The 27,624-nt window shown below is 36.5% G+C and overlaps 1 protein-coding gene across 2 annotated transcripts in view; it reads left to right on the top strand.

The window, feature by feature from the left end:
• Positions 1-27,624, top strand: part of LOC145692895 (calcium/calmodulin-dependent protein kinase kinase 1-like) — a 1,130,736-nt gene that overhangs the window by 1,097,552 nt on the left and 5,560 nt on the right. For both annotated transcript variants that reach the window (XM_081768448.1, XM_081768449.1), the window contains 3 exons: positions 11,752-11,951; positions 15,458-15,673; positions 26,517-26,776. In XM_081768448.1, the coding sequence (XP_081624574.1) occupies positions 11,752-11,951; positions 15,458-15,673; positions 26,517-26,776 (676 nt within the window). The remainder of the gene's footprint in view (positions 1-11,751; positions 11,952-15,457; positions 15,674-26,516; positions 26,777-27,624) is intronic.

Genomic DNA, 27,624 nt, shown 5'->3' on the forward strand with positions numbered 1-27,624 from the left:
GGTTACGTTTCAAGATTTAAAAAAAAGAAAACTTTTTTTATTTATACAATACGAACATTAATAAGTTCACTATATGTATCCATTGCAAGAAAGATAATTATAAAGTGTGCTTAAACATGTGGTGTATGCGCTATAGATAACCATCGTTAATGTCGAGGTAACCCATTACGACGTTAATGGATTCCATTAATGGATTCCATTGTGAATTGATTCCATTAACGAACTCAGCCAAGGTAATCGCTCCAGCTATCTCTTGTAAAAAAATTCAAATATTCGCTTACGTATGTGCGTTATGAGCTATAGATAGTCACCGTTGCAAAAAAAAAAAATAAAAAATAAAGTAAAATAAAATAAAATAAAATTTCTTCATAGCCACCGTTAAAGTCCTTATTACAGCCACCGTTAAGTTGTTAATGGATTAAGTCCATTGATGAACGGACGGACGGACGGACGTATTAACAACACAATCTTGTAAGTTTCACTTAGTGATCCTAATCAATCTTACTGCGTAATCCGAATAAATCTCCCTGCGTAATCCTAGTAAGTCTCATTGCGTAGTGCTAGTAAGTCTCACTATGTGATCCTAATAAGTCTCACTATATGATCCTAAAAAGTCTCATTGAGTGATCATAATACGTCTCAGTGTGGGATCCTAGTAAGTTTCACTACGTGATCTTAATAAGTCTCACCAGGTGATCCTAATAAGTCTCACTACGTGCTTCTAATAAATCTCACCGCGTAATCTTAATAAGTCTCACTGCGTAATCCAAATAAGTCTCTGCGTAATCCTAATAAGTCTCCCTGCGTAATCCTAGTAAGTCTCATTGCGTAGTGCTAGTAAGTCTCACTGCGTAATCCTAAGTCTCACTAAAGACTCACTAAAGAGCCCATCATACCAATTCCAAAAGAACTCAGAACAATAAATATATGGTGCCGCTACTGCCCCATCATCTGAACAAAAATAAATTTTTTAAGATAAAGCATAAATGTAATAATATTTGAGGCCAATAACTGAGGCCTCATCCTCGTTAGCCACTTTAAAAATTAGTTTCTTTGCACAATTGTGAAACTGCGGGAGTCTTGCAAACAATATGAATTCAATCCTGAAATCGGAAGTAATAAATCAATAACTTCCTGTTGTAATAAAGAGATATTCTCAAACATGGAACGTGTTCTGTGGACATTGAATCCATATCAAAAAAAGTTTATCTCTTGCAATTTATATAGATTATATAGAAATGAAAGAGGCTATGTAACATCATACCCCTTGAACCACCAGAACAATCTCGATCATATTTTTAACATGGATGAGGTTTGGGCATGGGATGGTTTTTAACATTTCACTTCGACGGTGCAACTTAGAGGAAGAGGAGGGGAGTGATTTAAAAATGATCGATATCAGTGTCTAATTCATAGTTTTTGGGGTCGCTGAGATAAACACTGACACTTGTGATGTCGTTTAAATCCAAATTCAGACCCGCAACATGGGAAAAGGGGAAGATATTTAAAAATGATCGATATCAGTGTCGAATTCATAGTTTTCGGGGTCGCTGAGATGAACAGTGACACTTGAGATGCCGTGTAAATCCAAATTCAGCCCCACAACTTGGGGAAAGGAGAGGGGTAGATATTTAAAAATGATCGAAAATGACCGATATTCGTGCCGAATCCATATAATCCATCTAATTCTCACCATTCTTCTCCACACCCACATTTCGAAAGCTTTCAATCTTTTTTTTTTAATCATTTTTGCATATTGTTCATGCTTCTGATCCATACAGAACAATACTCCATATGAAGACTTTTATGAGTCTTCTTTTCAAATCTTTTATTTCTGTATAAAAATTCCGAATGTACTCAGTTTCCTTGTTGTTTTATTTTCCACTTTCCTTGTTACTCGTTTTAATTACTTTCAGTCGAAATTATTGTCATATGAATATGAACACGGAAACTTGGAGAACTCGAACCCACAACAGTTCTACTTCCCGATTCCACAGTCTACTGCATCTGATCGCTCGGCTATTAAAACAGACTCAATCAACCACGGATCGAAACGAAAACAAAACCAACACGCAATCGACGTATTCAAAGTTTAAATAGTTGAAAAGAAATATACAAGCAATAGGTATATAAATCAATACTCCTACAATTTTAATTCAATCGGTGAGATTTTGTTTGTGTAAACAGTTTTAATATGAGTTTGCTAATCAAATGTATTGCAGAATGTAACTAAGTAAATAACTTGTTATTTTTACTGTTAATTACTTGCGTCTATTTACGTCACAGACAGGATGTTTATATTCTGTGCTTTGAAATAAAAACAAACATCGAACATTAAGAACAACTAGAATTAATTGCGTTCCAGTCTATTTATTTACCTTGCACGGATATTTTTAATTTAGCCTACTCCTCCGTGTCATGCTGAAAAAATGAACTAATAATGGGTGAATGTCAAAGGTACACAGTTTTTCTCATGAAAACACACTGTAAGATATCTGTATATATATATAGTTGGCCATATAATGCATAAGCTGAATAAAATAACGATATTGTTAATGTGGTGATAACAATGCCCAAATAGTTATCCTAGTTTTGCTAAATCCAGAAGGTTTCAAATACAAAGTCACAGGACACTCTGTGACTTCGATACGAGGGAGATGCAATGAAATTAAATTGGGATTTAATGTTCCACGCTTATGAATGACCTTTACGCTAACGGAGGCAGATGAGTAATGAAGGTGAATTATTGTGAATTTAATTTTAGTGCTCTCCAACCGGAAATCGAACCCGGGACCACATGCACCGAAGGCACTTGCACTAGCCACTGAACTAGCAGGAAAAACTAAAACGGAAATGTCGATCATTCTAAGTTCACTATTGTACAGTCAAAGACAAAAATTCTTTCCGTTTCGTAAATAACTTCAGAATGGAAAGACAATATGAGTACAGTTTTCAGTAAATTACATGGAATGTAATTTTCTGTACATTATCACCAAAGTTATACCAAATATACAGCCATAAAACCGTTATTTCTGAAAGAACTTTTGTTGCTGACTGTACATCAGAATAAAAGTCACGAATTTGTCATATGTGAAATCTTATTATAAATGGATTCAAGTGAACTTTACCCCACATTTCGTTCCTTTTTAAATGACTTCGAGCAAATGTGGCAGATTTTAAGATGACAGTGTTGAAGACAAAAGACCTTCAAACAGAGGGTTCCTTCCAATAGCCAACACATTCTTTATTTTGGAATAAGAACAGAATCGTGAGAGTTTTGCGTCATTCTGTATTAAAACGGATTGCAAAACTTAACTTACAGTCGTTATAGTGAAAAAATATGGTAAAAATTAAAAAAAATTGAAATGAAACTGAGTTTTAGTGAGTTTCCACATTATGCCGGTTAGGCTAAATGAGACGGTGATGATGAGAAATGAATGAAATGGTGAAATGAAGAAAGTGGGAGGAAATGGGAGAACCCCGAGGAAACTCACGCACACGGTGTTTGTCCACCACAAAGTTAACTTTGTGCGAGCTGGGATCGAACCCTTGACCGGTAATAAATAAAGTTATTATGTAAATTTAATAAAATATGATAGAAAAACAGAAAGAAATACAGAGATCTTATTAAATTCTTTCAGGGGCATAGGTTGAGATGTAAACGCAGAGAAAACTAAATATATGGAAGTTGTTCGGAATCGTAATACTTCAAATTATGGATGCTTGAAAATATCAAATAATACTTTCCATAAAGTGGATTCTTTCAAATATCTAGGATCAAATTAACAGATCAAAACCATATTCCGAAGAAATTAAATGTCGACTAAAAGCAGGGAATTCGTGTTATTATTCAGTTCAAAATCTTTTGTCGTTGCGAATTATGTCGAGGTTTGAAGCTTAGTACATATAAAATGATAATCATGTATTTTGTCTTGTATGGTTGCGAAACATGATCCCTTACTCTGAAGGAAGAACATAGACTGAAAGTATTTGAGAACAAGATTCTGAGACGAATATTCGAACCCAAGAGGAACGGGAATGGAGAATGGCGGAAACTTCATAACGAGGAACTACATAATCATAATATTTACCAAACATTGTTAGGGTCACCAAATCTAGGAGGCTCAAATGGGCAGGTCATATAGCTAGAATGGAAGAAAGTAAGAACGCTTTCAAAGTCTTAGCTGAAAGTCCAATCGGAAAACGATTATTAGGAAGACGTAGGTGGTGATGGGAGGACAATATCGAGATGGATCTCGCAGAAATAGGAGTACAAAGTTGAAACTGGATCCAGTTGGCTAACGGTAGAAGTCAATGGAGAGCTCTTGTGAATGCAGCATTGAACCTCCGGGTTCCAAGGTCCTAGAGTTAGTTAGTTAATAAAGTTGCAGTTTACTTAACTAAATATCGATTTGCTCTAAACTGAAGGCTGTGCTGTCTGTAGGATGGCTTTCAAATTCAGCAACCACAATTCGGGACTTACGTAGTTCTGTTCCTTCAAAATTTATGCATATTAAAGGTGGGCTAACGCCATATTAGTACACGAAGTTCTTACTTCCGAAAGTGTTTCCATTATTTTGTCCACTATTTGTACATACATAAGCTATATACTTATTTACATATACTCTATCCCTCTTTCTCTTTCACACACACAAAATCCTTTCGGCTGATCCAATAATATGTGTATCCTTTATTTACTAAACTGTCTGGATTACACCATTCTTTTTCTTTTTTGTAATTAGAGAGCATAGTCATTAGATATTGTTAATTTATATACACTGGTAATAACCGTGATAAGCTCTCCATGCCCAAGCGAAAATAGGGAATCCCAAGGAAAGGTTCTATATATTCGATGATGTACACAGAATATAAACAAGACAGGTTCAAGCACCCAAACTCTTATTATTTCAGGACATGCGCCTCTTTTCTATATACATCTTAAACATAGTAAATGTTTATTTTTTTTTTTATAATATCATATTAAGGGGGCTCTAAAACACAGAAATCCCGTTTTTGCGTAAGGCATTGCATATTATTATGAGGAACAAGCAGAGGAGAATACCTTTCATTATGGGCACAGAGGGGCGAATTTAGATTTAAACGCCATCGGAAGCGTCACTGTTCGTCTTAGCGGCCCCGAAAACTATGGATTCAACACTAATATCTTTCATTTTCGTTCATTTTCTCTTCCACTCTTCTAAGTTGCACCGTTAAAGTGAAATGATAAAAAAAAGAAAACATCCAAGACCCAAACCTCGTCTATATTGAAAATTTGGTCGAGATCGATCTGGTGGTTTTAAGAGTTATTAAGTCACAAACATAGTCACTTTTCCTCCCTCAAGTTGCGGGGCTGAATTTGGATTTAAACGGCATTAGGAGTGTCACTATCCATCTCATCAACCTCGAAAACTTTGGATTCGACACTAATATCGGTCATTTTCGATTATTTTGCCTGCCTCCTCTCCTAATTTACACCGCCAAAGTGACATGATAAAAACAATCCAAGACCTGAACTTCATCTATGTTGAAAATTTGATCGAGATCGCTCGAGTGGTTCAAGAGATATGAAGTGACAAGAGAGAGAGAGAGAGATTACATAATACCAGGGAAATTTTCGGTTGTACTTTGGCCCCCAAAAGTTTACCATCATTATTGTATCCCGTGATATCATAACTTCTATTCTACTCTATGTACTTATTATTACATATCCCGTGCTATCATAACTGTATCCCGTGATATCATACTTATCATTACTGTATCCCGTGATATCATAACTGTATCCCGTGATATCATACTTATCATTACTGTATCCCGCGATATCATAACTGTATCTCGTGATATCATAACTGTATCCCGTGATATCATACTCATCATTATTGTATCCCGCGATATCATAACTGTATCTCGTGATATCATAACTGTATCCCGTGATATCATACTTATCATTACTGTATCCCGCGATATCATAACTGTATCTCGTGATATCATAACTGTATCCCGTGATATCATAACTGCTATTCTATTCTACTTATCATTACAAGAAACTTTTGTGAGGTAACATTATTCTTTATAATTCTTTAGTATTTCATACATTTAACAAGAATTTCAGGAGAAAAGCAGGACTAGTACGTTAATTTCTCCTTTCTGTCACGTATAAAGGCTGAATGTGTGTGGAGAACATGTGTGTTAAACTGAAAACCCCAGTGAAACATAGAATAGAAAGTGAATCTTCATGGCTGACTGACAGCGTATGTGGTGAATCTTGTGGAACAGCTCGTCTCGTCTCGTCGTATTGGTCGCTCAACTTCATCTTCCTTCCTTCCAGTTCACTGCACTAAACTATTCCCAAGCGAGAACTGCTAACGTGTGTGGTGTGTGTGTGTGTGTGTGTGAATTTTGGAAGAAAAACTAACTCTTCGAGAAGAGATTTCCACTGGCTCAGGGAACGAAGTTTTCAGAAGAACTTGTTTGCTGCCAGTAAAGTGAATACTCCGTCACTATAAATGCAACAGTTGCAGTGACCTAGCCAGAATATTTTAATGTAAAAATGTGGATAAGATCATGTTCACTTCGATTGAATGAGCAAACAGCACTTTTACAAAATCAACTTTATACGGTATTATACGATATGCGAGAATTGAGGCTTAGATATTACAGCAAAATTATCAATTAATACAAGAAACTCATTTGACTGATAGCAAAAAGGGGGAAATATGTAAAACAGTTATATGTGATTCAATACAGAACTACTCTATCTGCTTGTTTGTCTTTTTTGCAAATAATGTATGTTGATTGTTTTCAACAAACTCGTTAGGGTAGAGAATTCACGTTGTCGTTATAAATCTTATTATAATACAAAAATATGTCGGTCAGTGAGTAACGTTAACATCTTGGAATGCTATGCAACTCTTATTTAAGAGATATAGGAATATATTGGTAGTTGTAGAAAGACAAGGGACGTAACAAGAATTCCTTATAATAAAATATCCCGGTGCGTTAATAATTCATAATAGTAAACAGTCGCGCTAATAGATGTCGCTACGTGCGCTATCATTTGTCTATCTGAAACTAATATATGGCGTTACTTGCGTTATCACTTGCATGTCTAACGCTAATAGATGTCGCTACGTGCGTTGTCACTTGCCTGTCTGATGCTAATATATGTCGCTACGTGTGCTGTCACTTTTCTGCCTGATGTTAATAGATATCGCTACGTACGAAATCAGTTCCCTATCTGAAGCTAATAAATGTCGCTACATGCGCTATCACTTGTCTATTTGACGCTAATAGATGTCGCTACGTGCGCTGTCATTTGTCTATCTGACGCTAATATATGGCGTTGCTTGCACTATTACTTGAATGTCTAACGCTAATAGATGTCGCTACGTGCGCTATCATTTGTCTGTCTGACATTAATATATGGCGTTACTTGCACTATCACTTGCATGTCTAACGCTAATAGATGTCGCTACGTGCTCTATAATGTCTATCTGACACTAATATATGTCGTTACTTGCACTATCACTTGTCCAACGCTAATAAATGTTGCTACGTGCCTATCACTTGCTTGTCTGACGCTAATAGATGTCGCTACGTGTGCTATCATTTGCCTGTCTGACGTTAATAAATGTCGCTACGTACGGTATTGTTCTATATAACGAAGCCATTGAGTACTTGCATTAAAGAAATATGGTCTGGACTTTGGGGTGATGGTAGGCAAACTCGTAGAAATAAATAAATACATTTGTCAAACGCAAGCAATTGGAAGTTTTAATTAAATTCGATTTTAATCTAATATAGTGTAGCGGGCCGAAGGCTTAGGCACAAGTAGTAGTTTTCTTCAGTTAATGATTCATTTTGAGGAGGCTAATCTAGGATGTTCTGTGCACTACTTGTATTACATTCATCTTCTCAGTTTCCACGAAATGCAGTAGTAATTTCTATTTCCCCAAGAAATGTATTTGAGTTTAGACACCTAAGGACTTGCCTACTTGTTGATAGCACTTTATATTCCTATATTTCGAGGTGCAAATCTTCGGAAAAGTACACGCGTATTCACGTGTGTGCTTTCTCGTTGTATTATAGTTGAAACTGTTTGTTTGCTGAAATCATTCTCGTGGTATTTTAATGGTTGATATTCCTTGAGCTTTCATTAGGGATCAGTGGCGTAACTCGAATATGTTATTCACTTACTGTTATATTTATTTCTGGATGTCCCGATGGCAGAACTTTCTTTGTCTTTCTGCGATGAGGTTTTGTAAGTCAAATATTTTCTGCAAGAATTCCAAAATAAAAAATCAAGACGATACTATCATATAGTATTATTTAAAATATGATACTATCATATTTTAGCGCTACATGAAGCATGGTAAACAGTTTTCAGCGGTAGCCCTAGTTCGAGTTACAACCTGGAAAGTCACATTTTTTGAAAGTTTCTCTAAAAGAAGCATATTTAAAATATTTATGATATGATACACCGTATTTTGTAATGAGAGCAGCTTTAAGGAATTTTCTTTTTTTTTTTTTTTTTTTTTTTAGCTATTTGTCTTTCCTCTGGCAATTTTTCTGCACAGGCGCGGCAAATTTTCTGCGATCACATCGCAGATCGCGGCATGTTCTGCTATGGTGGTGGGTGTTATCGACATGTATGGCCTTTAGCCTGTATGAGAGATTATTTCCCTCGGCGAGCACCTTCTGGAAAAGGGGGAAGAAAGAAAAAGGCCTTGCACGTATATATCAGACACCATTCCGGTATTTACCTAGTGTAAATGGGGAGAACTCGGGAAAAGTCTCACTCAGTTTGTCAGGCCTCGAAAAGCTGTTACATATTTTCGACGGAGTGTTTCTACCTGGAGTTGAACCTGGACTAGGATATTTTGAAAGGGGGCATGACCCCTTTCTTCTGAGAATTAAAAGAACCTTACCTGTGTTTCATCGCTATTCTAGGAGATGCAACAGTGTTCTAGGTGGGCCTGGCCCCTCTCTATTTACTGTCAGTACCGTAACAAATCTTTTCGAAGTCCCGGTGCATGAAGATATTTGAGGAGCCCCAATCAGTGGGTTGGCCCCACTATACGAAGGTATTCATAGGAAGCCCCAGTCAGCGAGTTATTTTGAAGATACAACATTTTAAGCTTGTTTCCCTTGCCAGAAGCCATTAACAACGGTCCTCTTGAACTGATTTATATATGTTACTCGGCTAGTTCTGTGGGTATTTTCTCTTCATTGTTCCTTGCTGCAGCAATGGTTGGCCTTCTCATTCTGAAACATCATGAATGGGTAACACCATTAAAACATTTGAAACATTTAACCAAAGACATATTACATGCATAGTTCTGATAGTAATCATAATGATATATTGATGATCAGTTTCGACGTCGCTTCAGTGAATATTTTGCTATTCTGCATTCAAGAGCTCGGCCCAAGCTTTTGTGTATTGCACAATGCTACCTACTTGTTTCAATTGTTTTAGTATTTAGATAATTTTTACTACTTGCATTTTATCAATGGGAAAGTTTCCTACTAATCTCCAATTTTATAATATATAGCTGTAAACACCTTGTTGCCGACTCTGAATTCAGAACATCCTTTAAAAGCAAGAGTCCTTACTCCATTCCCCGGTATTTATCCTGTTTTGTTATGTAAACCAGCACAACCATGAAGTAATGGGGGTTGCATACGAACACGGCGTTAACAGAAATCGGTTCAGCTTCGGACTAACGTCACTCAAACTCACGCTCACATCATTTCGAACTCACATTCACTACATCCTTTCGACCTCACGCTCTCTAGACCTCACATTTACGTAATTATTCCGGCATCACGCTCACTCGATCACACGCTCACATCATGATTTGGAACTCGCACTTACGCTCCTTCGTGAGGGTGAGGTTGAGTGAGCGTGAATTCGGAACTCATGAGCGCCGACCTCATGAGCTCGGGCACCTTTACAACCAGTAGGCCTCATGTAGTAACACGCTTAGAATACCTTCCAGGGAAGTTTATCTGGAGGATCGAAATCTAAATGTGAGGGCTGCACTGGGATATTATTTAATAAAGGACGTGCCCTGCAAAATATATATATATATATATATATATATATATATATATATATATATATATATATATATATATATATATATATATATATATATATATATATATATATATATATATATATAAACATCTTAGCTCGGTAGTTAGGGAGAGGGGTGAGATTCACTCTCTGATGTATGTCTAGAAGAAGCATTGAACATGTTTCCTTCCTCTTGTCACTTTCATCGCGTAAAAAGTGGTGACAGGTAAACCAGACCATCGATCATGTAGGTGAGGTTTTGCAGGCACACTGTTCATCATTCTTGTAACTATTGAAAAACTATCAACACTGCTCTACATCTTATTGTCGTTGCTGCGAGAGTAACAGCGTGATTTGACGTCATAGATCGGTCAGTTAAGTATGACTGTATAAGATCCTCAAAGTTTTATCTTCTGTTCCTTTCAAACCCAGAATGAGGTCGAAACAGATGGGTTAAGGATGGATGTATCTAGTTACCTCATTAAACGGAATCAGCGAAGTGGTTTGACCCTTGTTCTGCGGATGTTATATATTGGGGCTACATTTAGAATCATATAAAGATTGACCTTAAGATTTGGGGGAAAAACTGTAGTAGTTTACTATACATTTCTGAAACTTTCTATAGGATAAAAGTGACTTACAATCAATAAAGATTAGATCTAAGGTTTGGAAGAACTGTATAATGAACTTTTCAAACTTTGTACAGTATACAATCATAAAAGTGGCTTACAATCATATAAAGATTGGTCTTAAGGTTTGGAAGAATTGTGTAGGAACACACATTTCAAACTTTCTATAGTATACAATCAGGAAAGTGCCTTACAGTCATATAAAGAAAGACCTTAAGGTTTTGAAGTACTGTATGGGAACATACTATTTAAACTTTCTATAGTATACAATCATAAAAGTACCTTACAAAACAATGGTTTAGTATTTTTTTTTAAATCCCAAAATGAATTAGAAATAATAAACGTATTACTTTTCCTGAAAGTAATAACTCTTTCCTTCTATAATGCCGGGACTGGATTAATTGCCCCACTTGCCTACCCATGGTATGCATCTCTCTGTACCAATGCATAAAATGTTGCGAAATGGCATTGTAGCTCCGGCCTTTACCGTAATCTTTTACATTCAAGGAATCTTGGCCACTTGTTTGTGAAAAGTCATATACTCCACACCCACACAAGCGATGTCATGAAACAAAGGCTTATCTGGTTGTCCGTATTCAGAATTTTATTGCAAGTCTAAAGCAGTAAAATATTCCATCCTCTTTTGTAAGTATATGAAGATTTGAAAAGAAAGCACTTTCTTTCTTTCTTTCTTTCTTTCTTTTTTAGTGTGATTGGTCATTGTGAAGTCAAATCTTGCTGAGAATTACTACATTTCCCAAATGAATCCAAGCGCATTGTGTTTGGGAAACGCTCTGGTAATTACGGTTAATGAAATGACATTGTACTTAAAATTAGTCATCTGAAAATCTCATCCGGTTCGGAAGACTCAAATACATATATCTACGCACGGCTTTTTTTTTAAGTAGGTGGAAAGCCATTATATTTACTTTCCCATTCTTCAATCTAATATCACTATCAACTAAAATTGGATGTTTGCTCAGTGACCCACTTGACCTTATTCGTGTATTTCATATCTTCTAATAATGGCGTCTCTTATCTTTCCAGTGCATTACCAAAGAATAATCCACCGGGATATTAAGCCTTCCAACCTGTTGCTTGGCGAGAACAATCATGTCCAGATAGCTGATTTCGGTGTGTGCAACGAGTTTGACGGGAACGATGCGTTCCTCAGCAACACAGCAGGAACGCCAGCATTCATGGCACCTGAGGCGTTGAAACACCCACAGAACAAGTACAGTGGAAAGGTAGTTATATTTTTTTTGCAACTAATTGCAGTTTCTCTTTTTCTTTTCTTTTCTTTTTTGCTTTGTTTCATTTTTTTTATTGTTTTAATAACCGAACATACACCAAGTTCTCACGTAAATCAATATTTGTTTTCAGTACAAGAGAACAATATTACTTGTAGGTATAGACATATTTAATTATATTTAAGGGAAGAACTACTGTACTCCAGAGTGAGAATTAGCAAAACTGTAGGCAAGGAAAAGATGAATATTAATTAATCCAAAACGTAAGTTGTTCTTACATGTATTTCTCCCAGAAAGGATACAAATGTACTAATATAGATGCGGATGCAATAACAACGAAATCTACAGAATTCTGATATGAAAGGTTTTTTTTTTTTTTTTTTTTTTTTTTTTTTACAAGAAGCTAGCTGGAATGCTTGTTCTTCGCACGGGGAGAATAGATTTCTAGAAAATATTTAAACCACCTTCATCCCTCTTAGGATGCACATTTCAATGCAAGTTTAGTGATTTAAAAAATTCGTAACTTACATTATTTTTGGCAAACATTTCGAATCTCCTATACTCCCTTAGGATACGAGGTTTAATGAAAATGAAATGATAAGAACCCAGCTTGATATTAGAAAACGTGAGGAAGAGCTGTGAAGAATATGGGATGAAAATAAATGTTAGAACGACAAAAGCCATGGTGATTTGGAACGAAGGGGTCGGTGTCAAATGTAAAAGTAGAAGAGGACAAAATAAAACAGGTAACTTGTTTTCGATGCCTGAGTAGTATTATTAGTGATGATATGAAATGTGAACTTGAAATAAAAGCAAGGATAGGAAAGGCGAAAAAAGCCTTTAGGAGAAAGAGAAGACTGTTTTGTGAGATCTTGAATAAAGAGTTAACAAAAAGGCTTATAAAATGCTTCGTGTGTACTGCAATGAAAGGTTTCGAAATGTGAGTTTGGAGAAGAGTGGAGGGTATTAGCTGAGTCGAACGGAAAACCAATGAGAGGGTGTTAGAAATGCTAGGAGAAAAAAGGACAATTTTAGATATTATTAAGAAGAGGAAGAGAAACTGGTTGGGACATTGGTTAAGAAGGGACTGTATTATGGAGGACGTGGTAGAGGGTATGGTGGCAGGAAAGAGAGGGTGGGGGCGAAGGAGACTACAATTAATGGACGATATCGAAACAGAAAAATTGTACACTAAGACGAAGAAGTTAGCGGAACACCGTGGAGCATGGAAGCTTCTCAGTTGTGGCATGTGACCTGCCAATATTGGTAGAATATCTATTATTATTATTATGATGATGATTGAAGTATTTGGTCTAGGAATTAATTCGTGCGGGTGGACAAGAGATGGCGCAACGAACGGAGCGTCCCACAGTTCCGTGTATCCACACATGTGTTGCAAACCCCTGTCATCGAGTATCGTTCGTAGTATAGGGCAGTGGATTAAAGCGTCAACAACACCAGTTTGTAGTTAAGTGAACATGGCGCAATTTGTGCCTGATAAAGTGTTTTTGCGGGGTGTCCTGCTGCATTACTTTAACATGCAGAAAAGTGCGACTGAAAGTCATCGTATTTTGGTGGAAGTGTATGGTGACCATGCTCTAGCTGAGCGAACGTGTCAGAAGTGGTTTGCACGGTTTAGAAGTGGTGATTTCGGCTTGGCAGACCAAGAGCGAGCTGGACAGCCAAAAAAATTTCAAGACGAAGAATTGACAGCATTGCTCGAGCAGGATTCGTGTCAAACGCAGGAACAACTTGCAGCAGCATTAGACGTTGATCAAACAACAGTCTCCAAACGCTTGAAAGCCATGGGAATGATTCAAAAGATGTCACATTGGGTTCCACATGAATTGAAAGACAGAGACGTTGAAAGACGAAAAACCATTTGCGAATTGCTGCTTCAACGACAGAGCAGAAAGGGGTTTCTGCATCGAATTATTACGGGTGATGAGAAGTGGATCCATTACGAGAACCCTAAACGAAAAAAGGCCTGGGTGAAACCAGGTGAACCAGGTCCATCACAACCAAAACGAGATATTCACTGTGCAAAGGTTATGCTGTGCATATGGTGGGATATGAAAGGTGTGGTGTACTATGAGCTGCTGCAACCGGGTGAAACTATGAATGGAGAACGTTATCGACGACAATTAATGCGTTTGAAGCAAGCTCTGGCCAGAACACGACCAGAATGGGAGAACAGACATGATAAACTTATTGTTCAACATGATAACGCTCGCCCACATGTCGCAAAACCGGTCAAAACCTATTTAGAAAATGTCGGATGGGAAGTTTTACCCCACCCGCCGTATTCACCAGACGTTGCTCCTTAACGATTTGATTGGACAGCGGTTTACTTCTTCAGAAGATATCGAAACATGGGTCTCTGACTGGATCGCTTCCAAGGATGAGGACTTCTTTCGCCACGGAATCCGTACATTGCCTGACAGATGGGCGAAAGTGGTGGCTAGCGATGGACAATATTTTTCTTAAGGTATTTATGTATTTTGTGTTTGTACTACAGCTTCAATGTGTGCGTACCAACCGCACGAATTAATTCCTAGACCAAATAGCATATTAATCATCTTACAAAATTAATTTCAAACGGGTTAACTTTTTTCCCCGTGATGGAATCACAAACAACAGACACCATCGATTTCAGTGTGGCAAAAAGAAAACAAAATTTCTCCACTCTCTCTCCTTACTGAAATTCTAGAAAATAATTAGTTATTTGACAGTTTATATGTGAAAAGGAGTTTGTAGTCCGAGTTTCATCTTCCAATCTTGACGAGATCGTAACTTATTGTATTTTTCGCATAAATTTTGAACCCCCTTTTTCCCTTAGGGTACACTCTTTAATGCAAATGACATGATAAAACTCCAGTTCGAGGTAAATGACAACTCTGTTCTAAAAATTGATTTCAAATGGTTCAGTCACTTTTCCCGTGATTCTATACAATATCAGTTTCATTTTTATATACAGAGTGGATCATATAGTTTGAAACTCCCAAATGTCTGTAACTTTTAAACTTCTAGATAAGATTCGATGAAATTTTGCAACATGACAATGTCAAAATCAACACATTATTTTATATACTTAGCTTTACTATTCGATTAATAGTATTGCGAAACCATCATAATGTTTTAAATGACACTACGTCAGGTTATTACGTATCTCACATTTGTATGTTAGACGGGAAACTCACACCTATTATTCAGCGTTACAAACCAAGGATCAGTATCACAAACATCCGTAAATAAAATAATTTTAAATGAGGGGAGCCAGTGGTACAATGCTAGATATATTTTAGTCCAGTGTTAACATTTTCTGGGACAATAAATATATATGGAGTCAAAACTTCGACAGTTCTGGCTATAAATTTATTAGCGAAGTTATATAAATAATATCATTTAATATATTTTTTCTATGAGGAATGCTAAATAAATTGTATACAGGTAAGACTAAAGATAAAAATATAAATAAATAATTACTGTTAACTATATTTTAGGCTTCTGATATTTGGTCAATGGGTATCACTCTTTACGCCTTTGTGTATGGCCAAGTTCCGTTCCATGATGAGAACATATTGGCGTTGTACTCCAAAATTCAGAACCAGGAGCTCCGTTTCCCGGAGAAACCAGAAATTAGTGATGAGTTGAAGGATCTCATTAACCGGATGCTGCAGAAGGATCCAAGTCAACGGATTACGTTACCTGAGATCAAGGTCTGTATTCTTTTAGTGAGTTTCAAGTAATTGCTTCTTTTCTGATTCTTACAATTCTGTTTTAGACAAAACTTTAGTCTAGGATAAGGATTTAAAAAATGGTGCATTCCTGATTATATTCTATAGGCAGAGGTTGGGTATCTTAAGGAAATCGGTAAAAGTCGTTCGCTTGTTTCATTAACACATAACTTCAATACCGAAATTTTGATACATGCAGTGGTGGATCCAGCGGGGGCGATCGCCCCTCAGAATAGGAAACTTTTTTTATTTTATATATATGAATAAAACCCATCCCAGTGTTTGAAGCTCTTAAAAGTAGCTGTAGCAGTATTACAACCCACCGCCCCTTCCAGAAGTCCGTCCTGGATCCGCCCCTGCATACATGATATACTGAGGGCTTATTCATCTAATTTTAGAGTATAGACGTAGTATTCTTTTCTGGGGTAAAAAAAGTAAGTTTTCCTAAAAAACAAAAAGAACCGATACGCAAAAAATACGGAATAAACACGAACGACTTCTTAAACAACAAAACTAAAAATGGATCAAAAGATTGCGATCTTGGCCAATAATTACTTTTTGAATCAGGGGCTACAATTTTTTTGAACGGGTCCTAAATGAAGTTTTCGTATTTTCTACGGAATAAGCACATTATACTGAGTTAACTAGGGGTAATTTGGATAAAGGCGTATCGACCTATTTCCGGTAAAATGAGATATACATGTTTTCTGCAAGTTTGAGCATGTCCGCATGTGTCTAAGTGGTGTTAAGGTAATATCTCTGCTCCGTAGTGAACGTCTGTCTCCAAAAATATTGTGTAAATACGTTGGTTAATTGGATAAGGGCGTTTGTTTTTCTACTCTCCTGAAAAATTGAAGAATTGCTAGTTACGCCCTTATCCAAATTTACCCCTATTGAATTTGGCTACACTGTGTGTTATTCTCCAGATATAAAGCGTACAAGAAAATTATTGAAATATATTGGATCTTTTGATATATATACGAGGTCCTATCCCATTTATCCTCGAGTATATACTCGTATAAGCTAAGGTGGCATAATGGCTGAGTGGTAGAGCTCTTAAATCTGGCACGTGGGGTCCATGGTTCGATCCGCTGACAAGTAAGTTTGTGGTGGACAACATCGTGTCCGTGTGTACTCCCGTTTCCTCCCACAATCCCCTTCCATCAATTCTCCCATCATCATTCACTTGAGCTAATCATCCGCCTTCCTTAGCATAAAGATCATAATTATTGGATGTTAAACGGAAGGATTTTCATTTTCGTATAAGCTACTAAAATAAATAGTGTGACTCAAATGTATTAACTATAGAACATCAGACGAGGATACAAGGCAATGCGTGATCACGCTAATACTACCTAGATAGTACAGAAAACGAAAATCAAATGAGCATAAAAGTATATATAATAAACCCGAAATAAGTATAAGAAAACTTCTATATTTTCAAGAAGCAACTGAAAAAGATTCCTGCTAGATAAAAGTATATTACAGTTTAACAGTGTGTCCAAGCAATAATGTGCCGGCTCAGCGGTAGAACGTTTACCACTGGTGCATAGGGTCCTTGGTTCGATCCCAGCTCGCGCCAAGTGAATTTTGTTGTGGATAAACATCGTGTGTGTGGGTTTTCTTGGGGTTCTCGCATTTCTTCCCACTTTCTTCATTCCTCCATTTTCTTCATTTTTCATCACCACCGTCTCCTTTAGCCTAGCTGGCATAAAAGTGGGACGTAAAACTTAAAGATTTTACTTCAATTTTTATATTATTTAAAGGTTTACGATCCCTAAAAATCCGTTTAAAATTTGATTTCCTCCCATTTAACGAAACTAAATACCTGCACCAATTTATTTATTTCTTTATTTAATTATTAGGTCACTGATTTTTATGGGGCAATTATTTTTGGACTTTCTTTGAAATCAAAAGAAATTTTAGTGTTTTAGTTTTACTATTTTTTAAAAAAAAAAATATTTAAATGTCCCTTACTTACCTAAAATTAATTTTTTGATATGTAATTTTCATATTTAATCATTAAATTTAATTGTTAAGATTATACAAAATACAAATTCATCTTGAAAAAGCTAGGGACGTTTAACTAAACTTGAGGAAACAAATCAATAAAATTATATTTACATTCTTATTAATTTAAGAGAAAACAAAAATAATTTCCCCATATAAATCAATGGGATAAAAAAATGGCGTTTCGAATGGAGTAACAAACATCCAAGAATCATGAGAAATGTCAGAATGTGTTGTAATCTCGAATTCTGTTTCATTTCCCACCATTACACAACTTTCTGGACATCTCTAGAACTTGAAAGTGGAAAGATATTACATATACTGGTGACTGTAAATTGAAACATTGGTTGCCCCATCCTCATTCGCTCCTGTTCAACGACAAGTTTTTTTTTTCTGGAACTTTTTCCAGTTTTCAAAAGTGTAACTTTTTATTGTTTCAAGAAAGAAGAACCAACAGTTCAAACAAATAAAATTGAACAAGAGAACATCATTGAAAATACCGGAAAGTTTCAATAATTTTAGTTCAAAAGAGACAACAGATGGCTCGTTCAGACAAGAAATTGCTGGAAAGTATAGGAAGGAGAAAGATTTTACACGCAATCAAAGGAGAAAGAAAGGTAACATTTGGATGATATGGGATCGGCACATAGTTAGATAAAGCTAAAATGCTATTATACATTTAATAATCCAAGCTACGAAAGTGTGGATAATGGGAAAAAGAGAGTAGTGTCACAGAATCCAAGCAATGGAAGTTATGCTCCTAACAAACATTCATGACAGAACTATGGACAGATGAAAAAATATATATTATAAAGAAATATGTATGAATAAAAATTACAAATTCAAACAGGAAGCAGCAATGACACCAAAAGTATATTTCAGTGCTCCAAAGGAGGTGGGCGGATAAGGGCCATTTTTCGCCCATCAGACAACGGAAAAATGAAGTGTCCGATTCCGACAAGTTTGCAATGTATTTGTATACTAGAAGATATGTTGCATATGTAAAAATAATAGATACGTGATAAAGAAAATAGTAAGTCATAGAAATGAGTGCCCAAAGAGAGTCCGTTTCAGCGTTTTGCGACATTTTGGTAATGTTTGCTGTCTTTGATGGAGGCTTATAGGAAGAAGGAGTCGATGAACCAAAATAAATCTGACTCGTCATAATATAACACTGTGTAACCTTTGATATGAGTACTAACTGATTTTGGTTCAGTGTGTCCTTCTACCTATTAGAGAACAAAATGTATTGCGCGAGAGTATAGAGCGATGAATACCGTTTATACGCTGTAATGTACGAGTTCAACTGGATACTCTAGCTCTGATGTAAGTTACTGATTGTGACTGAAAATACATGCTCAGCATGTCAATAAGATATATAAAGAAAATGTATTGTTTGCGCGGATATGTGTGTAGGGCAGCAAAAATAGAGACAGCACGTTATGGAGTATTGAGAAGGCGTGTCATTTCTGAAAGTGGTATGAGTAAAAGTGCGAGCAGGAAAACCAGTCGCAGAATGGCATGAAATTCTGCAATAGATATATATATATCGAAGAATCATACATACCACGCGTCAATGAAGTACCGGTGGGAAGTCATTAATACGTTATATTGCAATACTGAGGGAAAGATGAAAAACAACGACCAACAATCGTTACCTGATGTCTCCGATCCTTACACTCACGAGCACTTAAGTGACAAAGGTATGTACTCTCTGTACATACATCATGACGATGCTTCTGTTCTCCGAGTTCAGTGGTACTGTCAATGTAAAGTAGGCGCACGGGTCGTCGGATGTTGTGGGCATGTTGCTTCCGTACTATGGTTTCTGGATTACTAGCGCCACAATTCCACCGCAGTTAAGAAACCGAGTCTAGAATATACTCATACACTACAAGATGCCGCTGCAGGATGGTCCAGTGGCGATTCGGATGACAACAGAAAGCACGATGCCTAATCTGCAAACTAGCTACAAGTGTCTCCAGCTATCTGATTATTATCTATGCTTGATTATTTCCGATGTAATATATTGATCTCATAGTCGTAGTAGACTTCATTCTTCTTATTCTTGCCGTTAGTGTTCTATTTACTGTTGCTTTCTCGGATGCCAACTCATGACATTAGTGTTTACGTTCCTCATTAACACACGACTTACGTCTTTGTTTATTTTATTTTTTACCTCTCACTTATAGCGCTTTCCATCAAAATATATTTGTTTTCTTATTTTTATGAGGTATACTATTGGAAACCATGCATTTCACATCTCGGGCCTGATGGGCGAAAAATGGCCCTTATCAGCCCACCTCCTTTAGATTGTTTGTCTGAACATAGTCTCTGTGGCCCAGATAAATGAAAACAAGACAAAAAAGTAGGTGAAGAAAACTAATTCATTGCGGTATAAACCAAGAGATATGGAGAACCTTGGATATATACAGGGTGTTTCAGGGAGGTGATTCCTGACACCAAGATAAGACAAAAAGTATAGACCAGCCTGGGAGAACAAATGCTTCCTTTCGGACTTATAGACGGTCGAAGATATGAAAAAATGAATTTTAAGTCCATAGCTCCAAAACCTGTGAAACCGAGCATAGTTGGTTCTACTTCACTTAGGAACTAATAAGTGCGATATCCAAAAATACACGTTTCAGAATCCTAAAGTACTCACGCTACAATTTTTATAGAGGGTTTTTTTGGCTACGGACATATAATTTAAAGTACTCACCAAAAAATCATAAAAGTTGTTCCCGTAGTACCGCAGGATTGTGAAATTTGGATATTTGGATACGGCACGTACTAGTTCCCAAGTTAAGTCTTGACCCGACTACGGTAGTTCCCATATGTTTGGAGCTATGGACCTTTAAAGTTCATTTTTTTAAATATACATTTTCTGCAACCTATATCTCCCAAAGGAAGCATTTGTGTACCCAGGTTGGTCTATACTTTTTGTCTTATCTTGGTGTCAGGAATCACCTCCCAAATGTTGTCGGTGTTGTTTTGAAACACCCTGTATAAAAGAACCCATGATAACATAAGAAGAAAGATGGACACAATAGAAGTTAAACGAGGAAGATATATACAAATATATGAAGTAAACGTTTGAAAAGAGAGTTCTGATCAGATCAGGCTCGGTCACAAATGTACGTCCAATAGTTGGGAGTCTTCGGTTCAAACTCTATTAGTCGCCAGCAATGTAACTTATATAGCCAATCATTGATACATATATAACGAACAGACATCGAATACTTCACAAATTTAACTTAAGTAGTAAATATTTATACAGGATGTAACATCACTCATGGCCAAAAGTGACGAGGTGATTGTGTACACCCAAATAAGTAAAAATGTTCTTATAAACATGGGTCCAATGCGCTTCATTTCCGAGATACAGGAAATGTCGAGTCCCTCCAGTGGCTCACTATGGGAAAATGAATGGAAATGCCCAATATTACAGGAATAATACAATCAAGTGGAATTATGCATGTGCGAATACATTTACACTAACATAGAAAATGAAACTAATCAACATTTGAGGTTATTGGGTTGTCAGTGTTGCCAACCTAATACAAAGTGTTATGTTTTCAAATAGCACTAGACTCCTTTATACGAAGTGGGCAACATTGTTACCCAATAACATTATTTTGTGGCTTTTAACATTTAATTACTCTGTGGCTTCATACGTAAGTTATTCTCATGTGCATTCATTTGTAACGACACAATAACAGTTTCATGCAAGAGTTGTGATCTATGAACCGTTGTTTCCTATTTTGCGCCGTAAATTGACTTTACACTTGGACGCCTTGTCTTTCGCAAACGAAGCGTAATCTGTCCCATGTTTAGGAACGTTTTGGTGTTAGCACTCATATGCTAATGTATGGACGTCTAGTGCTATTTGAAAACATAACACTATGCACCAGGTTGGCAACACTGGCAATCCAATAACCTCAAACGTTGATTAGTTTCATTCTCTATGTTAGTGTAAATGTATTTGCACAGGCATAATTCCATTTGATTGTACTATTCCTGTAATATTGAATGCTTGTATTCACTTTCCCATAGTGAGCCATAGGTGGGACTCGACATTTGAACACCCTGTATCTCGCAAACGAAGCGATATCGGACTCTTGTTCATAGGAACATTTTTACATATTTGGATGTCCGCAATCACCTCGCCACTTTTGGCCATGCATTTATGCTACACCCTGTATTCTCTGTAGGAAGATAAAGATATATCAGCACAAAGGCATGATACGGGATTAAGCCTTGTGAGGTTATTAGGTTCCGTAAGAGTGTAACATACCTTAATATCGTTGTACTTTATTAGTTCATGCCTAGCAATGAACAATCTTGGTAAAACTACATTTTTGTAAATCCAATAAATGGATACCTAACGCGGGAATAGCTTTCCGTAATTACTACTTTCTAATCTTTGTACAGGGTGTCCGAGAAGTCCTTCCCTAATTACAGAAATTGATAACTCAGGCTAGAAATACGATAGAAATATGAAACTGGTGTTGAATTGTTTACAAACTATAAAAGTTTTGGTCACATCAGTACACTTCCACATGAGCACTCTTGGTAGCACGTAGCACATCTAGGCGATATTCAATTTCCATCCACACATTGGTCGACCAGACCTCGGAAGGTCAGCAACTGACCCTGTATTCTTGAACTTCTCATACCAAGCTTTAATGCTCTTGACATCAGGTGGAGTCCTCCCAAATGTTGTCTGGAACTGTCTCTGCACCGTGGTTGGTGATCGTGTCTCATGGTACCACAGGACACACTGTGCCTTCTCCTGGTTGGTTGGCATTTCTTCTTGGGCTTCTTACTTACGTACTACAAACCTAAAACAAACAAAATTGAGACTTGGTAAAACAGAACAAACCTAACACAGACAAAAACTTTTATAGTTTGTAAACAATTCAACACCAGTTTCATATTTCTATCTTATTTCTAGCCTGAGTTATCAATTTCTGTAATCAGGGAAGGACTTCTCGGACACCCTGTATTACATTGGGTAACAGTCCTTTAATGCTGTTAAAGTATATCATAGTTGTATTGTAATCGTCATCTATATGATAATTATTTAATTTACAATCTCAGTATAACGTCATTTAGTACAATAACATAACACATACTCGGAAATGCAAAGGAAGATAGAAAAGAAATGAAATAATCAAGAATACAGTTAACCAAGAAAATGTAGAAAAATCTAGGCTACGCGGTATCGACATGTAAAAAGAATGAAATAAGAACACTTAAGAAAGAAGTTGCTTCATATGAAAATAACATGAAAACAGCTCAGAGGAAGAGCAAGAACTATATTATGGAATAAAGAGTAATTGAATGATATGGAAAGTGTTGTGACGTTATCCTGGTAGAAAGAAGACTAGTTAATGTGAATAGGAAATGAACATGTACTTATTTTTATTATAAGATAGTAGGAGTCTAGTTTTATTATAAGATAGTAGGATAGTAGGAGTAACATTGTTTAAAAGGACGTATGTGTGAAGTATGTGCGATTTTCTAGTATTTTTTTACTTCTCTCATAACAAACGATATTAATAATTACAATTAATTAAAACATCATCCACAATTATCTAATATACCAAAAAAGTAAGAAAATTTATTATTTAAAAAAAGCTGTGGAAAACTTAGGAATAAGTTTGGAAACGCTAAAACAAAAACTGTGGAAACTTATCAACTTTATAACATTATTATTACTTAAAACAATTATCAAGCGAAAACAAATAATCGACTTTTAACTTCATTATTATTAATATTTTAACATTAAAAATGAGCTGTGTTTAAAAAAATATCGAACCTTTGATTGGGAAAAATACAGTTATTGATTCGGAAATCCGAAACAGTAATCCCCTTCAAAGTACCATCTCCTTCAAAGTGGGTAATGCACTCACTTATCACAGTGCTTCCGCAATTGTTGGAAACAGTTCTGGAACGCAGTTTTTGGAATTGTGAGCAACCGTGCTGTCGCATTCCGCATGATTTCTTCTCTTGACTCAAATCGGGTCCCTTTTAGAGGCATTTTCAGCTTGGGAAATAACAAAAAGTCACTCGGATCCATGTCGGGTGAGTAGGAAGCCTGACGACACACAAGAATGTTGTGTTTGGCGATGAAAGCGTGAATCAAATTTCGCGGACACTCTTCTCATGCCAAAATTCTCGTTCAACATTGAATGTACCGATCCGATTGAATGGTTTGCGCTTGGGTATCACCAACCTTTCTGCAAAATTTGATGTAATATCGCTGCTCAAGTTTTTCTGTCATTTTATTAAAAAAAAAAAAAAAAAACTGAAATTCTACGACCGGTCACTATACGTCTTCACTCATTGGCTGACTGCCAGCGACTGACGTTTTCTGTTGGCGGGAAAAAGTTCACGACTGCGCGTAAGTGTTCCCTTTATATCTACATTGAAGAAAGTCGCCTGCACTTCATTGATTTACTCGGGAAAAATAAGGTTTCGATACTTTTTGAATGCACCTCGTATATATATAAAGAACATATGAAGGATCATATGTATAACAGTAAACATGAAGGATCGCATCTATAATTTAATAACAACAATTTACTTGGGAAGACTAGTTTCAACTATTTGTGCGCAGTGTTCAAAGCAGAGGCAGTATGTTTTATTACGATTTTGACCCGACCTACCGGCTATGTAAATGTTGAAAAACAGTGAGGGTATCTTGTCTAAAAGATCGCATTTCTATTTACAAAATGACTGAAAACCACTGCAGAGTTTCTCTTTAGTAACGGGGGGGGGGGTCCCTCGCCGTTTGATCCCTCGCCAACAACTTTCTAAAAGAACATACGAGAAAGTATGTTCCCCCTTGTAAAAATATCCTCTTATGTTGTATTATAGAGAATTGTACACGAAATGCTCAAAACCGAATTTCTATATTAACAACTTCTTGTGGAAAAGCTCCCGAGCCCCTCATTCGACTGAGGGGTATTCCAAACTCCTGGAAGAATTGCTCCCACAGCAGACAACCTCTAAATCCGCTCATGCTCAAAACACGGCATTTATATGAATTAAGACACACACACATACATACGAAAGAAACAATTCAATATGGCACATCAAAATGTAAACTAGATGAACTTCTTTTGAAGACATCTCATCTTACAAACAAAAGGTGGAAAAATTTAACAAAAATGTCGGTGTTGTCAACTTAGAAATTATTTCTACATAAGAAATAAAATATTTTTACGTGTAAAGCTATTCGTCAATTACTGTGTATAAAAATGGATTTGTTAGAGGTATTTAGCATCTACTCTCCTGTGACGGTATGTCTTGATCACTGAAAAACTAGGGGTGGTATGTCTTCATCACTGGAAAACCAGAGGCGGTATGGCACAACAGTTAATTAACACAATAAAATTTTAAAAGAAATTTTATTGTGTTAATTAACTTGGAATTTATACATTGTTCAGCGTAAGCTCTAAACTCCGATAAACAAAATATGTTTATCCTTCCGCTTGTCACAAATACGATTGGCTAGTGATGTATCACTCCCGCTCCCCACGGGGAGGAGCAACTTATACACGTGCATTTTGACAATACTGTCTCGTGTTGTCCAGATCCTTACAGCAGCAGCGGAAAAGAAAGAAAAAGAACTCGAAAAATAATAAAAAAAAAGTATTTGAATTTCGCTGGTAAACAATTGTTGCTTAGTGAGTAAAGGTTTGCCTTGTTGCTGTTTTACCACAACACTCGCGGAACCGGGATTCGTGCCAGCCATCTTTCAGGCTTTAAAAGCAGAACACCCGTCCACAGTTGAGTTGGCGACATAACTGCTGCGCATGCTTAGTGTTTATTTCTATTGTTTCACTAGCCATACTCGATTGCAGTATTATAAGATAATCCGTATTATATTTTTGTCCTTTATAGTAATGTAGCAGTTTTATATGGAACTTCATAGTAAAAGTAATAATGCAATCACATGAACTATTTTGCGGAGGAATACAAGCGTCGGTAGGACAACAGCAAATCAGCGAGATTTAGTTTCACGTGGCTTTGTTTATCGCAGTTTAGAGCTTACGCCGAACAATGTATAGTTTGTTTCATTAGCATGGAACGTAAGAACTCTGGAATATCGTGTTCTTACCTAGTCCAGTAATTTTTAATTGAGGCGCCTATTATCAAAAGCTGCCAAATCCATTTTTTTTTTTTTTTTTACCGAAATTGAGTTACATATCGTTTGTTGTATGTTTGATCTAAAGGAATTCCATGGAAACAGAATTTTGTTTAAAAGCTTAGTATATCATACTTAAAAAAAAAAAAAAAAAAAAAAAAAACTACTTCAAATATGGGACTTTGTACATGTATATATGGAGATTTACTGCACGTTTTGCAAAATTACCCGAAACTAAGCTAAATGGATGTGGCGGATTTTTATACTAGGCGTCTCAATTGTCGAGTGGAGTTCAAATACGTATTGTTTTCTCTGTCACATCAAATTCATCTGTTAGGATAAATAAAATAAATATGCATAAAAAAAATACCCATTATAAAAATGAGCAAATTATATTTGTTCTTTCAACTGCTAATGAGATTTTACTTGTATGAGTCACGTAACAAAACTATAATATTCTGGTTTAATTCCGCTGAATGGTAACACCAGTATTTTTAATAGCTTGTTAAGAAGTTTGGTTTGTGGCATTACTGTTTATTATATAAGTATTTTTTTAAAATTTACATTAAATAAGCCACGTGAAACTGCAATAGGTAAATTAAAGAAATTTTGTATCTTATTATAGCACCTGTAACACTATTTGTTTACTAATTGTAGCGGCATCCGTGGGTGACAGCGTACGACACCAGCCCATTGCCAACCGAAGAAGAGAACTGTGTACTGATCGAAGTGACTGATGAAGACGTGATGCAAGTTATCCGCTCCATTCCTAAGTTGGATACGCTAATCTTAGTAAAATCAATGCTCAAGAAACGAACGTTTCGAAATCCTTTAAGTGGCGGCGGCAGCAAAGACAAATTCCAAAGGAACGGAAGATCACATTCAGCTCCTGGGTCATATGAGTGGTTGTTAGACAGGTGGGTATTAAAAAAAAAAAAAAAAAAAGTTACTTTTTCTAACATGTTGTATACTACTTTCGTCATTGCGAATAATGGTTACTCTCACTGAAATCAAACCTTAACAGTCGCCCTGTAATTTATTTTTTTGACAAGTATGTTGGCTATTTCATAGTATTTCTCACAAGAATTACGAGGATCATCCAGAAAGTAAAGAACAAGTGCGCATTGCGCGCGGCGCCGAACCATCTACCACTGCGATCACGTGCGCGGCAGTTAGCTCCTTCCTTCACATCAGTGTGAGCCGAGTCTCAATACTATGCGGTCATGCTGCTTGTTTTTGCAGCGGTTCAAAATGGCGGCGCCAATCAAAAATCCTGCAAATGTGAAGTACAGAATGTCATTCGTTTTCTGAACGCGCAAAAAAAGTTAAGCCTATTGAAATTTATAGGCAAATAAAGAATGTTTATGGTGATAGTGCAGTGAACGAATAATCAGTGAGGAAATGGTGTATTATGTTTAATAAAGGAAGGACCCGCGTGCATGATGAAGGTCCGAGTGGGAGGCCATCACTTGTTACGGAAGAAGTGAGGGGGAAAAGTCGAAGAAAAATTCAGGAAAACACAGTCCTGGCTTGACACCAAGTGATTTTCACTTATTCCCGAAACTTAAGAAATTCTTAAATGGAAAAAACAGTTCGCAAACGTACGAGGAACGTAAGCAAGTTGTGACAACCCGGCTCAAATCTTTGGCGTCAGATGAGTATAACATCGGCATTGAAAAACTGGCCCCACGTTATAACAAATGTTTTGACAACTATGGCGATTACATAGAAGAGTAGAGTAAGGTCCTGTAGTTTAGTAAATGAA

The sequence above is a fragment of the Thermobia domestica genome, chromosome 8 (assembly GCF_964235325.1).
Source record: "Thermobia domestica chromosome 8, izTheDome1.hap1.1, whole genome shotgun sequence".
Classification (NCBI taxonomy): domain Eukaryota; kingdom Metazoa; phylum Arthropoda; class Insecta; order Zygentoma; family Lepismatidae; genus Thermobia; species Thermobia domestica.